At 50.7% G+C, this 15,273-nt stretch overlaps 2 protein-coding genes across 4 annotated transcripts in view; one reads left to right on the top strand and one right to left on the bottom strand.

The window, feature by feature from the left end:
* Positions 1–15,273, top strand: part of CLMN (calmin) — a 222,509-nt gene that overhangs the window by 118,828 nt on the left and 88,408 nt on the right. The window lies entirely within an intron of this gene.
* LOC148442005 (uncharacterized) lies at positions 4,992–7,034 on the bottom strand. The gene is made up of 2 exons (XM_088464376.1): positions 5,531–7,034; positions 4,992–5,452 (listed from the first exon to the last, which is right to left on the bottom strand). Exons 1-2 carry the CDS (start codon positions 7,032–7,034, stop codon positions 4,992–4,994), a joined length of 1,965 nt encoding a protein of 654 aa, XP_088320502.1.

The following is a 15,273-nucleotide window of genomic DNA, read 5'->3' as shown; positions in this document are numbered from 1 at the left end:
CCTCCTGCAGCCTATCCCTACCCTCCCACTTCCAGCAGCTTAACCCTCCTGCCTGCAGCCTAACCCTCCCCTCCTGTCTGTAGCCTAAACCTCCCATCTGCAACCTAATCCTACCCTCCCGTCTGTAGCCTAAACCTCCCATCTGCAACCTATTCCTACCCTCCCATCTGTAGCCTAAACCTCCCATCTGCAACCTAATCCTACCCTCCCGTCTGTAGCCTAAACCTCCCATCTGCAACCTAATCCTACCCTCCCGTCTGCAGCCTAACCCTCCCATCTGCAACCTAATCCTACCCTCCCGTCTGCAGCCTAACCCTCCCGTCTGCAACATAATCCTATCCTCCTGCCTGCAGCCTAACCCTCCCATCTGCAACATAATCCTATCCTCCTGCCTGCAGCCTAACCCTCCCATCTGCAACATAATCCTATCCTCCTGCCTGCAGCCTAACCCTCCCATCTGCAACCTAATCCTACCCTCCCGTCTGCAGCCTAACCCTCCCGTCTGCAACATAATCCTATCCTCCTGCCTGCAGCCTAACCCTCCCATCTGCAACATAATCCTATCCTCCTGCCTGCAGCCTAACCCTCCCGTCTGCAACATAATCCTACCCTCCCGTCTGCAGCCTAACCCTCCCGTCTGCAACCTAATCCTACCCTCCCGTCTGCAGCCTCACCCTAAAGCCCTCCTCCTGCAGCCTGACCTTAACCTCCTGCTGCAGCCTATCCCTACCCTCCCACTTCCAGCAGCTTAACCCTCCTGCCTGCAGCCTGACCCTACCCTCCCACTTCCAGCAGCCTAACCCTCCCACCTGCAACCTAATCCTATCCTGCCGCCTGCAGCCTAACCCTCCCATCTGCAACCTAATCCTACCCTCCTGTCTGTAGCCTAAACCTCCCATCTGCAACCTAATCCTACCCTCCCGTCTGTAGCCTAAACTTCCCATCTGCAACCTAATCCTACCCTTCCGTCTGCAGCCTAACCCTCCCATCTGCAACATAATCCTACCCTCCCGTCTGCAGCCTAACCCTCCCATCTGCAACCTAATCCTATCCTCCCGTCTGCAGCCTAACCCTCCCATCTGCAACCTAATCCTACCCTCCCGTCTGTAGCCTAAACCTCCCATCTGCAACCTAATCCTACCCTCCCGTCTGTAGCCTAAACCTCCCATCTGCAACCTAATCCTACCCTCCCGTCTGCAGCCTAACCCTCCCATCTGCAACATAATCCTACCCTCCCGTCTGCAGCCTAACCCTCCCATCTGCAACCTAATCCTATCCTCCCGTCTGCAGCCTAACCCTCCCGTCTGCAACATAATCCTATCCTCCTGCCTGCAGCCTAACCCTCCCCCGTCTGCAACATAATCCTATCCTCCTGCCTGCAGCCTAACCCTCCCCCGTCTGCAACATAATCCTATCCTCCTGCCTGCAGCCTAACCCTCCCATCTGCAACATAATCCTATCCTCCTGCCTGCAGCCTAACCCTCCCCCGTCTGCAACATAATCCTATCCTCCTGCCTGCAGCCTAACCCTCCCATCTGCAACATAATCCTATCCTCCTGCCTGCAGCCTAACCCTCCCATCTGCAACATAATCCTATCCTCCTGCCTGCAGCCTAACCCTCCCATCTGCAACCTATTCCTACCCTCCCGTCTGCAGCCTAACCCTCCCATCTGCAACATAATCCGATCTTCCTGCCTGCAGCCTAACCCTCCCATCTGCAACATAATTCTACCCTCCCGTCTGCAGCCTAACCCTCCCGTCTGCAACATAATCCTACCCTCCCGTCTGCAGCCTAACCCTCCCGTCTGCAACCTAATCCTACCCTCCCGTCTGCAGCCTCACCCTAAAGCCCTCCTCCTGCAGCCTAACCTTAACCTCCTCCTGCAGCCTATCCCTACCCTCCCACTTCCAGCAGCTTAACCCTCCTGCCTGCAGCCTGACCCTCCCATCTGCAACCTAATCCTATCCTGCCGCCTGCAACCTAACCCTCCCATCTGCAACCTAATCCTATCCTCCCACCTGCAGCCTAACCCTCCCGTCTGCAACATAATCCTACCCTCTCGTCTGCAGCCTAACCCTCCCATCTACAACCTAATCCTACCCTCCCGCCTGCAACCTAACCCTAATCCTCTCACCCACAGTCTAAAGATGGGTACACACTGACAGATATATCTGTCCAATCTGTCTGGTGGAAAGGAAAATCTGGTCTGTCTTCCAGTGTTTTGGAGCAAATTTCTATTGGTATTTGCTCCTTACATTACCAGATTTTCCTTCCCACCAGACAGATTGGACAGATATATCTGTCAGTGTGTACCCAGCTTAACCCGAACCTCCCCCCTGCAGCCTATCCCTAATGTTGACATCCTCAAATAAATCTTAATTGTGTCTTGGCACTATAGAGGAAATGTATATAGACATAGGTCTGTTGTTTTTATAAGCAAACTCAGGAGGTTGTGACCGTCACCCCTTTGCATGTCTCCAGTCATATTTTATGTACTTTATTAACATGTTCTTCAAACCCAAAATAACATAATACACCATCCTCAATGATGTCACCAATACCCACTGGCAACAGATTGCTCCCCTAAGATATTATATTATGACAGGATTATCACACCTGGGAGAAATCAGGGGATTATGGGAAACTAGACCAACAATCGCAACTGTTGTGAATGGTGAAATAGTAAACAGCAATATAGCAATAATAGCACCAGGTACAGTCCTAAAAATATATATATATTTATACATTCATCCCAGGTGGCGGGGAGAGGACGGCTGTTGTGAATCACGTGGTCGCAGCCCTGCCCTCTTGTTGTGGTGTTTTTTTGTCAGGATTGGTGACTATTCATCGCTGGGAAAGGATTGCTATGACACCATTCATAGTGAATCACGTCATCATCGCCCCTTGTCCTGCCCACTTCACGTGACAGCCGCAGAGTGATTGTGGTGTGTGGGTGAGTGGCTCACATTTCCGGGAGCCTCCCCTCCAAATCGTGAGTCTATTGGCATAAAACAAATGAAGTAGTCCATTGCTTTATTGCAAGTAAACCTTGTAACTCAACTTTAAGCTGACTTGTATAATAAAAATAACCACACAGACACCAGTGCATTGGTTTACGGTTACGGTATTTATTAATTGAATGACCATATTTTAATTCCTAAAAAGGGGTGGCAAAGAAGGCGCTACCAAACCCAGCTCCAGCCAATTAAACAGAAAAATAGGGGGGGGCAACTAATACGGTCCCCCCTGTATATAGGTGTAACCTGCGATGCAAAGGTCTCACCACCCTTTAATATGGCACAGTCCAGATGCTCCCGCAAGGCAGCGCCCATTGTCCCACCCGCATGCGTGGGACTTACCCGCCGTTCTTCAAAAGGGCCCCACAACGACCACTTACACCAGATGCAGCCGCTGGTTAGCAGCGCCTTCCCGCCTACTGTAGCTCCGCCTATTTTATGATAATCCCTAAAAGACAAACAAACAAATGTATAACAAGGCTTTGGGTGGGAGGGTGGGACTTGCAACTGATAAGAGGCTGGACTAAATTCAAACTGGCCCTTAAATACCGTTGTAAAGTATATGTAATAAACTAATCCTTTTTGTTGTTTGAATTACTACAGGGAAAGTGTAGGTCTATGGTTTATGAATAGCACACATGGGTAAAGGTCAATACCCAGGCAAATAAGATCTCCAAAATCGCCCAATAATTTAATTTTATTTGTTGCTTAGAACAAAACAAATAATAGTTCCTACATTCAATGTATATTATCAGTACAATCCATTTATAATCAAGACACACAGTAATGAGTATCATTTATTTTACTGGAACTCGACTACTGCCAACTGGAAGGAACCTATGAGCTTGCAAAGGTTAGCATCTATTAGGTAACAATCAGTGTATATATATATATATATATATATATATACAATCTATACAATTGTTAGTAATTCCTAGTACCGTGTGCAACACATTACCTTACCTATGCTATGAACTTTTAATTTATATACCCTTAAAGTAGCTTTAATTCCCCGTTCTTCTAGTTAATTGTCACTAAGGTTCACAGTTCAGCGCTGTCTAATTTAAAGTAAAGTTGCGTTGCTCGTTGCCCGGGTTGTTGAAAGATTCCTGGTTGTTAGTGTGCACTATTTGGAGCAGGTCCCTCGTTGTTGGGAATTAATCTGTTATAGTCTACGACCTCCCTCAATGTGACTGTCCAGGGAAGGAGGCACTTTAATCTACCTCAAGGCTGTTTATCCACAGTTCTATACTTTCGTATAATCTCTGAGAGTAACAGGCATATGCCCTCCAATGAACTGACTCTCCCTTTATAAGGCAGCTGTATGTCCCTAATGGAGGCTCAGGGGTAACTGTTATACTGAGGCAGTCTTGTTAATTAAAGCACTGGTGCTGTCTATGTGAGAGTGAGATGAGAGGGTGAGTGTTTGGCTCTCCTTACCCCAGGAGTCCCACCTCCGGTCCGCCTGTTATTCAACCAGCCATTCCAGCTGCACCCATCAGCCCGTCTCCACTGGATGGAAGAGGAAACATTTAGGCTGCACTGCCTTCAGATGTGACTGCCGCCTCCACCTTGCACTCCGCCCGCTAATGAGGGAGTTTGCTGTCGCTAATGGTAAGCGCTGGTGTTGCGCTCTACCAGTCTCCACTCTGCTGTCTCACCAACTGCCCTGATCAACTGCTGCCTACTTCCAACTGTCACTGGCCTGACACTGGTCATGTTACCGGCTGCTCCTGACTTTACAGCAGCTGCAGAGACTTCTGGGAACTGTCTGCCTATGTAATGCCAAGTTGGACATAATAACTCACATAGTGGGGTATTACATATTTCCCCACTTGAATTATGTGTGTCCTCACACAACAGGCAACATTCAAAATCCACTGTAGAACAGTCTCTTCTTCATTATGGCATCAGCAACATGAAATGTAATGATATTGTTAAAAGGCAAATATATAGTACAAGCATCCAGTAACTTAACATCGTATTGGCAATACACCTTTGTTGCGCTTTCTAGACCTGCATATAGCCTGCTGCAACCTGAAAATGAACTCCTCACCACTTATAGCGGTGTACTTACTATCTGGGCCATGTTTCTCTGGATAAAGATATGTTATGACCTCTTTAGCTTCACTAGGGGTTTCTACAGGGACATTAGATTCAGACTGTGACTTAAGCAAATCTCGGTTATTGGGTTTAAGGGGCCCCGAACCCTCTGTTGTGGCCATGTGAACAACCCTTTCAATGTCTCTATCCCAGTCAGTGGCACTTAAATTTGCCTGATTGAGGTAGGCCTTACTGGTATCGATGTCCTCGACTCTAGATTTACTCTCAGGTACTGGCTCTGGAGAAAGTTGTTGCCTGACTTTGTTCTTCTGACTCTGCTGCACTGTTTCACCCAGTTCCTCCACAAATTGTTTGTATGTTCTTTTCGATAGTTCATCCTGCACTTGGTCATCAAGATATTGTTGTCTGTGTCCATATGATCTCTGTAAATCGGGTGATAGGTTGCGATTAGTCTCATAAGGCTGTTGCTGATTTGTACTTTCTGCCACACTTTCCGCTTCTCTGGTCTCCTCTCTATGTTTGTAGTATTGGTAGTCTTGCTGGTAATTACTTGGAGAAACTCTGTGACATGAATGGCGCCAATAACGCTGGCGATCTGCTGCATATTTGCTGCCTTGAACTTGGACACCACCAGGACCAGTTACATTTGCTGCCTGTAGACCTTTTTCCCCGTTCACAACATCAAACTGGACTGTCTCTCCATCTCTCAAACTGCGGAGATACTTTCTTGGGTTGTTCTTTTGAATGGCCGTATAGTGGACAAAAATATCATTCTTAATGTCATCCCGTTTTATGAACCCATAGCCGCGTCGCACGTGGAACCATACAACTTTGCCTGAAACTCTTCTTGTGACGGTTGATGTAACATCACATGCTGATGGCGTGCTCACAATTTTTATTTGGTTCTGTATTACTGGGCTCAAACTTGCATCTCTGGGTTGCCCTTCCTCCATTTGTGGACCTACTCTTTCTGCCTCCCCTGAGGACTGGTACTCAGGCTCTCTCTGGTTGCAATAGCGTTCAATGTGGCCGATTTGCCGGCAACCTCTGCAGATGGGCCTCCCTTTAGTATCAAACTTGTCGGTTGGACGTCGACCTGTCCCTCGAGGAATGTTACATCGAGATAGATTTCCCCCACTGCGTCCTTGACTCCAATCTCTGTGTCTGGCTCCCGACTGCTCCTGACGAATCTCCTTTAACTCCTTCATGATTTCCTTGATAGCACTGGTAAAAGTTCCAATCAAATCCTGCCCTGACTGTACTTGCTGAGTGACCGTTTCTCTTGGGGAAGGAGAGTCAGGAGTCATATATGTTTTGGCTGCCCCATAATTATCAGCTGCCGACTGCTCTGATGAAGAATCATATTCAGGATTCCTGTTCTGGTTGAGCCCCAGTATATCTAACGCAGTTTCCTTGAATTCAGAGAATGAGCAGACAGGGTTCTGGCGTCTCCACATTCTGAGTTGTGCCCGTATTGCTTCTCCTCGTGACCCTTCTATGAGTAAACTAATAAGAGTCTCGTCGACTTGTTCTACCTCCCGCGATTCTCGGTCTTGGATTGCCCGCATAGCTTCTTGTAGGCCCAGGGCAAACTCTCTCAATGACTCCAGGGGTTGCTGCTTTCTGGCATAGAGGTGGCTCCTAAGTTCAGAAACGGTCCGTGAATCAAATATACTTTCTAATTTGTTTAAAATATCCTCCGCCGTCCTCCGTTCTTCTTCTGCCCACACTTTGACCTCTCGCAAGGCGAGGCCTTTCAACTGCCCAATTACAATCTCTACTCTTTGCTCATCATTTAGTGGGTATAGCCTAAACATTGAGTGCATTTTGTCTTTAAATTCTTTAAAGCTACTCGTACCCCGTGTACGTGTCTTTCCAGAGTATGTTGGTAACCATGGGGCCCCAAAATAATACGGCATGGTAATGGGTGATGCCTGTGCTGTAGGTAACATTCTTCTGCTGGGTGATATATTTGTCGATGATGACACTCTTTGGCCAGCTGAAGCAGGTTGTAATCTCTGACCTGACGTTGATGCTTGTGTTTGGGATACTGACATCATATTGTTATAATTATACTTCGGATCCTGTTCGCGGACGCCACTTGTAATAAACTAATCCTTTTTGTTGTTTGAATTACTACAGGGAAAGTGTAGGTCTATGGTTTATGAATAGCACACATGGGTAAAGGTCAATACCCAGGCAAATAAGATCTCCAAAATCGCCTAATAATTTAATTTTATTTGTTGCTTAGAACAAAACAAATAATAGTTCCTACATTCAATGTATATTATCAGTACAATCCATTTATAATCAAGACACACAGTAATGAGTATCATTTATTTTACTGGAACTCGACTACTGCCAACTGGAAGGAACCTATGAGCTTGCAAAGGTTAGCATCTATTAGGTAACAATCAGTATATATATATATATACAATCTATACAATTGTTAGTAATTCCTAGTACCGTGTACAACACATTACCTTACCTATGCTATGAACTTTTAATTTATATACCCTTAAAGTAGCTTTAATTCCCCGTTCTTCTAGTTAATTGTCACTAAGGTTCACAGTTCAGCGCTGTCTAATTTAAAGTAAAGTTGCGTTGCTCGTTGCCCAGGTTGTTGAAAGCTTTTTGGTTGTTAGTGTGCACTATTTGGAGCAGGTCCCTCGTTGTTGGGAATTAATCTGTTATAGTCTACGACCTCCCTCAATGTGACTGTCCAGGGAAGGAGGCACTTTAATCTACCTCAAGGCTGTTTATCCACAGTTCTATACTTTCGTATAATCTCTGAGAGTAACAGGCATATGCCCTCCAATGAAGGGGTAACCTAAAGGCTCTGGGCTAGTCTCCGCTTCTGATCTGGCTCTCCCTTTATAAGGCAGCTGTATGTCCCTAATGGAGGCTCAGGGGTAACTGTTATACTGAGGCAGTCTTGTTAATTAAAGCACTGGTGCTGTCTATGTGAGAGTGAGATGAGAGGGTGAGTGTTTGGCTCTCCTTACCCCAGGAGTCCCACCTCCGGTCCGCCTGTTATTCAACCAGCCATTCCAGCTGCACCCATCAGCCCGTGTCCACTGGATGGAAGAGGAAACATTTAGGCTGCACTGCCTTCAGATGTGACTGCCGCCTCCACCTTGCACTCCGCCCGCTAATGAGGGAGTTTGCTGTCGCTAATGGTAAGCGCTGGTGTTGCGCTCTACCAGTCTCCACTCTGCTGTCTCACCAACTGCCCTGATCAACTGCTGCCTACTTCCAACTGTCACTGGCCTGACACTGGTCATGTTACCGGCTGCTCCTGACTTTACAGCAGCTGCAGAGACTTCTGGGAACTGTCTGCCTATGTAATGCCAAGTTGGACATAATAACTCACATAGTGGGGTATTACATATACGCCCCCTTGATAACTTCTAATTGGCTACCCAGCACCCATGCAAAACCAACTAACCCTGCCTAGCAACAGCTTAGTTACACTACACAATTACAGAAAATGAGGAATCTTAAATAGCCTCGCGCCTAATCAGCCCTCGTCTAGTCTTCTCAGATTGCAGCAGCCACATGAATGCAGGCTTGCTTGCTCTCCCAGAATATCTGGGGCACTATTGAATTTTGATAAGAGTAGGCCACATTTCCGCCCACTTCCAAGTGAATTGGGGTGGGGGGCGTGGTGACGTGATCCCCAGAGTTTTGTCATCTTAGCCGCATCCCCTTTTCTTGAGCCACTGATTCACATGATTACACTGTGTGTGGGAGGGGGGGAGGGCCTAATTATGTAAATTACCCCGCACCATCTGGAACTCCCCCCGGAGGGGAAAATATAAAAACTGTCTGATTTGCTGTACTGAGTCACGTGACTGTACTAGGGGCTGATTCAGAGGGGTCTCTGAGTACAGACACAAAGGGCGAGTTTTTGCGTACCGCACATGCGCAAATGCCAGTTGACCCATTTTTGCCTAGGCCCGTCCTATTTCGAGTTGTATTATACCCGCCTTTCTATGAATTTGGCCATTTTAGGTTGGAGACAATGCGAGCGCACAGATCCACCATCTTGTGGGAGTGTTATGGGCGTGTATCTAATGCGCCGTGAGTCATTTGTACATGGAAGGAGAGTATGTTTCTGATGGATTTCTTGCACTTAGAATGGGGCTGATAGAAGTGACGATGATAAAAGTGGCAGTTGCGGCAGCCGGTGTAAAATCACTGAGAGGCGCAGATTTTTTGCTTGCATACGTGCAAACACCCCCCCACATCAACCCTAAGGAATCTTGCACATACTCCTTCCGGGAGGGAGCTGAATGCCTGTATGCAGCGGGTGGTGTGGCCGTACAATGACACTCTATTGGGGGCGGGGCCACACGATCGCATCATCGTGGCCCCGCCCACTCTTCACAATGCCGAAGCGAAAGGCTTTGTGAAGTACAGGGCGAGGCCACAATGACGTCACCGCCAACACCCCCCGCTGCAGGGGTTTCTATCATTAGTGTGGGAGGCTTGCCTGCCTTTTTGGGAGGGTAGGCAAGCCTGATCTTGCATTAGCATAAGGTGGTAAATCATGCTCCTGCGGCTGCCCGTAGCTACAGCCACTGTATGTGTGACTCAGAATCAGCCCCCGCAGTCTCTGACATGGTCAGTGCTTTTTTTCTGGTGATACTCAGATGCAGTCCTACGAAAGGGCATAGGGAGCGGGGCCAGCACAAAGAAGTGCTGCAGTGCACTTCCCCGCTACGCTGCTATCCGCTATAGCTGCGCCCAGGGCTGCCATCAGAAATCCTGGGGCCCGGTACTGGCAAAATAGGCAGGGCCCCCCTCCCCCCTGGGATGGATGGAGCAGAGTTGACGGCGGGGGGGGGGGGGCCGCATCAATTGGTATGTAAACCAGTTCAACAACTGCTGTAAAAGTCACACACACATCATATATATTATATATGGAAATCAACATTGATTCTAATATATATATGTATATATATAAATGTATGTATGTGTGTGTGTATGTATGTATGTATATATATATATATATATATATATATACCCACATAAAAATACACTAAAAAGGCCGGATCCACATACAAAGCTAGAAGGAAGAGTAAGTGTAGAAGTGTACGGCACAGGGCAGGAAAGGGCTGGCTGGACAAGGGAGAGGAACAAGGCATGGACTAGGGGGGACAAGAAAGGCTGGCTGAACTAGGGGGGAGGCACAGGGTAGAGAAGGCTGGCTGTACTGGGGGGGTGGACAGGGAAGGCTGGCTGTACTGGGGGGGTGGACAGGGAAGGCTGGCTGTACTGGGGGGTGGACAGGGAAGGCTGGCTGTACTGGGGGGGTGGACAGGGAAGGCTGGCTGTACTGGAGGGGGTGGACAGGGAAGACTGACTGAACTATGGGGGGAGGTACAGGGTAGAGAAGGCTGACTGGACTGGGGGGGGGGGACTGGGCATGGAAGGCTGGCTGTACTGGGGGGGTGGACAGGGAAGGCTGGCTGTACTGGGGGGGTGGACAGGGAAGGCTGGCTGTACTGGGGGGTGGACAGGGAAGGCTGGCTGTACTGGGGGGGTGGACAGGGAAGGCTGGCTGTACTGGAGGGGGTGGACAGGGAAGGCTGGCTGTACTGGAGGGGGTGGACAGGGAAGACTGGCTGAACTATGGGGGGAGGTACAGGGCAGATAAGGCTGTAACAGGAAAGGGGGCAGTGCAGAGAAGGCAAGGGGGGGGAGGCATAGGGCACAGGAACACGTGGGTGGACAGGGAAGAGTGGCTGAACTAGGGAGGATAGCATGTCAAGATCAGAGTGTACCTGCTCAGCGGTGCGTTCAGCTGGCTGCGCTGGTGCAGCCAGCCAGGTAGAATCCGCCCTGCTGCTTAAGTATGGAGAGAGAGGGGGGCCCGGCAGGTGGCATCTGTGTTGCAGCGGCAGCCAGGACTGCAGAGAGAGAATAGGAAGCCGACTTTTGCAGAGCCAATCACAGCTCGCGGACCGCGCATCGTGCCTCCTAACCATAGGAGGCAGGGGGGGGTTCCGTCTGCCTGGAAACCCCCCTCCCCAGCCCATACCATAACCACAATAGAAATAGTAATATAATAGATTGTTACTAGCGCTGCATGTTCTTCTCAGTATAACAAATGAAATAATTAGCACTACCTGTGGATCTTTAACATGTATCAGCCAGTAATAAATAATCTGTGCACCAACTAGAAGATCTGGAAAACATGCACTGTTAGAGATGCACCGCTATAGAGCCCAATATGTACATATATGTCCAGGGCAGTGCTAGGTTCTTCTGCTGTTCCTCCAGGCTCCCGAACTTGCTCCAATTGTCTGGAATGGTGCCTACATCTAAAATAAATACATTCACCTCAGCCAGGATGGCTTACTGCCGCATCTAATGGCTAACTGTGATCACTGGTCCTGTATATCCTTGGAATTAATACAAACAATACACTTTGTATGACGCTTATTAAAGCTGGTTAAGTACTAATTCTGCCCTCTTCATTGACATGCCACACTTGCTCTAAAATTAAGCATTTGGAAACCCCCCTCTGGAAATCCTGCGCTTGCCACTGCTAACTATTCCAGTGCATCGTGATGGAGATTGTCAGATCTGCCCTACAGCACGGCAGATCTGAAGATGCGATGTACGACCTGCAGGGACGCGCATCTACATCGTGATCGTGAGTAGACACTCACGATTTGGGCATATTTTACACGATTTGTTGTCACGATGTGTCGGAATCAGGCAAATCATGTAAAATATCTCTAAGTGTGTAGGCACCTTTAGAAGACGCGGTGACGCGATCTGGCCGGAGGAGGAGGGACAAGGGGATCTTCCCACATTTCACCCCGGCTGCCCTATATGATGAGTGTCTTTGCCTGCAGCCACCTCACTGCTGTTATCCATTGCCTCCCCAGTCACCCACTGCCTCCCCAGTCACCCACTGCCTCCCCAGTCACCCACTGCCTCTCCCCAGTCACCCACTGCCTCCCCAGTCACCCACTGCCTCTCCCCATCACACACTACCTCTCCCCATCACCCACTGCCGCTCCCCATCACCCACTGCCTCCCCAGTCACCCACTGCCGCTCCCCATCACCCACTGCCGCTCCCCATCACCCACTGCCTCTCCCAATCACCCACTGCCTCTCCCCATCACACACTACCTCTCCCCATCACCCACTGCCTCCCTGTCACCTACTACCTCTCCCCATCACCCACTGCCTCTCCCCATCACACACTACCTCTCCCCATCACACACTACTTCTCCCCATCACCCACTGCCTCCCCAGTCACCCACTGCCTCCCCCTCACCCACTGCCTCTCCCCATCACACACTACCTCTCCCCATCACACACTACCTCTCCCCATCACACACTGCCTCCCCAGTCACCCACTGCCTCTCCATCACACACTGCCTCTCCCCATCACACACTACCTCCATGTCACCTACTGCCTCCTTCTGGCTCTCCCCGTCACCCACTGCCTCTCCCCATCACACACTGCCTCCGTGTCACCCACTGCCTCTCCCCATCACACACTACCTCCCTGTCACCTACTGCCTCCCTCTGGCTCTCACCGTCACCCACTGCCTCTCCCCATCACACACTGCCTCTCCCCATCACACACTGCCTCCCTGTCACCTACTGCCTCCCTCTGCCTCTCCCCATCACACACTGCCTCCCTGTCACCTACTGCCTCCCTCTGCCTCTCCCCATCACCCACTGCCTCTCCCCATCACCCACTGCCTCTCCCCATCACACATTGCCTCCCTGTCACCTACTGCCTCCCTCTGCCTCTCCCCATCACACACTGCCTCCCTGTCACCCACTGCCTCTCCCAATCACCCACTGCCTCTCCCCATCACCCACTGCCTCTCCTCATCATCACACACTACCTCCCTGTCACCTACTGCCTCCCTCTGCCTCTCCCCATCACACACTACCTCCCTGTCACCTACTGCCTCCCTCTAGCTCTCCCCGTCACCCACTGCCTCTCCCCATCACACACTACCTCCCTGTCACCTACTGCTTCCCTCTGGCTCTCCCCATCACCCACTGCCTCTCCCCATCACACACTGCCTCTCCCCATCACACACTACCTCCCTGTCACCTACTGCCTCCCTCTGGCTCTCCCCATCACCCACTGCCTCTCCCCATCACACACTGCCTCACTCCATCACACACTGCCTCCCTGTCACCTACTGCCTCCCTCTAGCTCTCCCCATCACACACTGCCTCTCCCCATCACACACTACCTCCCTGTCACCTACTGCCTCCCTCTGGCTCTCCCCATCACACACTACCTCCCTGTTACCTACTGCCTCCCTCTAGCTCTCCCCGTCACCCACTGCCTCTCCCCATCACACACTACCTCCCTGTCACCTACTGCCTCCCTCTGGCTCTCCCCATCACCCACTGCCTCTCCCCATCACACACTGCCTCTCCCCATCACACACTACCTCCCTGTCACCTACTGCCTCCCTCTGGCTCTCCCCATCACACACTGCCTCTCCCCATCACACACTGCCTCACCCCATCACACACTGCCTCTCCCCATCACACACTGCCTCCCTCTAGCACTCCCCATCACACACTGCCTCTCCCCATCACACACTACCTCCCTGTCACCCACTGCCTCTCCCCATCACACACTGCCTCCCTGTCACCCACTGCCTCTCCCCATCACCCACTGCCTCTCCCCATCACACACTACCTCTCCCCATCACCCACTGCCTCTCCCCATCACCCACTGCCTCTCCCCATCACCCACTGCCTCTCCCCTTCACCCACTGTCTCCCCAGTCACCCACTGCCTCTCCCCATCACCCACTGCCTCTACCCAGTCACCCACTGCCTCTCCCCAGTCACCCACTGCCTCTCCCCATCACACACTGCCTCTCCCCATCACCCACTGCCTCCCCAGTCACCCACTGCCTCTCCCCATCACACACTACCTCCCTGTCACCCTCCTGCTCTCCCCATCACCCACTGCCTCCCCAGTCACCCACTGCCTCTCCCCAGTCACCCACTGCCTCTCCCCATCACCCACTGCCTCTCCCCATCACCCACTACTTCCCTGTCACCCTCCTGCTCTCCCTGTCACCCACTGCCTCTCCCATTTGTAGTAGGGCACAAATTTATAATTTGCAGGAGGGTGACGAGCACCCTAGAACGGGCCCTGGCTGTATTATACACGGCTGGGTGCCTGCCTGTAGCATCCATAGAACGCTATGGATGGCATTGCCCCAGCGTTACTGGCTGCAGGGTGCTGTTCCAGGCACCCTGCCAGCCAAAAGCAAGGCCCGTGGGACAGCGACTATGCCGCCCACAGAGCACTGCGTGGCGGTGCCAGTCCCATACCCCTAGTTATGGCTCTGCTCAGAGGAACACTGGGGCTGATTCAGACCCGCTCGCAAGCGCTATGCACATGAAAGTGGGTCGATGTTTGCCCCCTGCACATGCGCCGCCTCTAGCTTGTGCATGCGCAAGACCCGGCCAGCGACAGGCGCTCCGTCTCTACGGTTCTCGCACCAAAACGGGGCAGCTGTGTTTGACAGCTTGCCCCGTTTTGGAGGCGGGCAAGGGGGGTGGCTACACAAACTGAGGCGTTCCCGAAGGAACGCCTGCCATTTGTGGGAGGCGCCACTGACATCACCAGTGATGTCAGTAATGAGCTTCCGGCTCTATTTAGAGCAGGAAGCTCACTGGGGCTTGCGGGAACAAGACCCTACCACAAGGGTCTCGTCGCAAGCCCTGATGGTCGCGACCATCGCCTAGCTGCTCTCAAAAGCTGTGGGTGGTCAGGATTCCAGCTCCATTAAAAAAAACGCCCTGATTCAGAGCGAGCGCTCTGAAAGAGCGTCCGGATCTGAATCAGGGCCGCAGTACGGGCACCTTTTTTGGTAGAAATTTTAATTCATATAACAAGTTCCATAAAATAGGAAGAAATCCGCGAAATCTTTTCAGAAAGAAACTGAATGCCAGCAACGGTTACAATGAGTATGGCACCATATTTTTTCCATAGCATAAAGCACTGAATATGGTACAGTACAGCCGATCAGATGAATTAGAAATCTATGAGTTTCTTCTCCATCCCCCCCCCCCCCACCATTCCCCTCGGACTGTCATGTTAATTTCCTCCGAGATGCTAATAACTCGGGGTCAGGAAGAGAACTTTGTGAGAATCTCCGTATGAAGTACCCCAGG

The sequence above is a fragment of the Taudactylus pleione genome, unplaced genomic scaffold, assembly GCF_031769625.1.
Source record: "Taudactylus pleione unplaced genomic scaffold, aTauple2 ptg001661l, whole genome shotgun sequence".
Lineage (NCBI taxonomy): Eukaryota > Metazoa > Chordata > Amphibia > Anura > Myobatrachidae > Taudactylus > Taudactylus pleione.
This window is presented reverse-complemented; position numbering and strand designations above follow the sequence as displayed.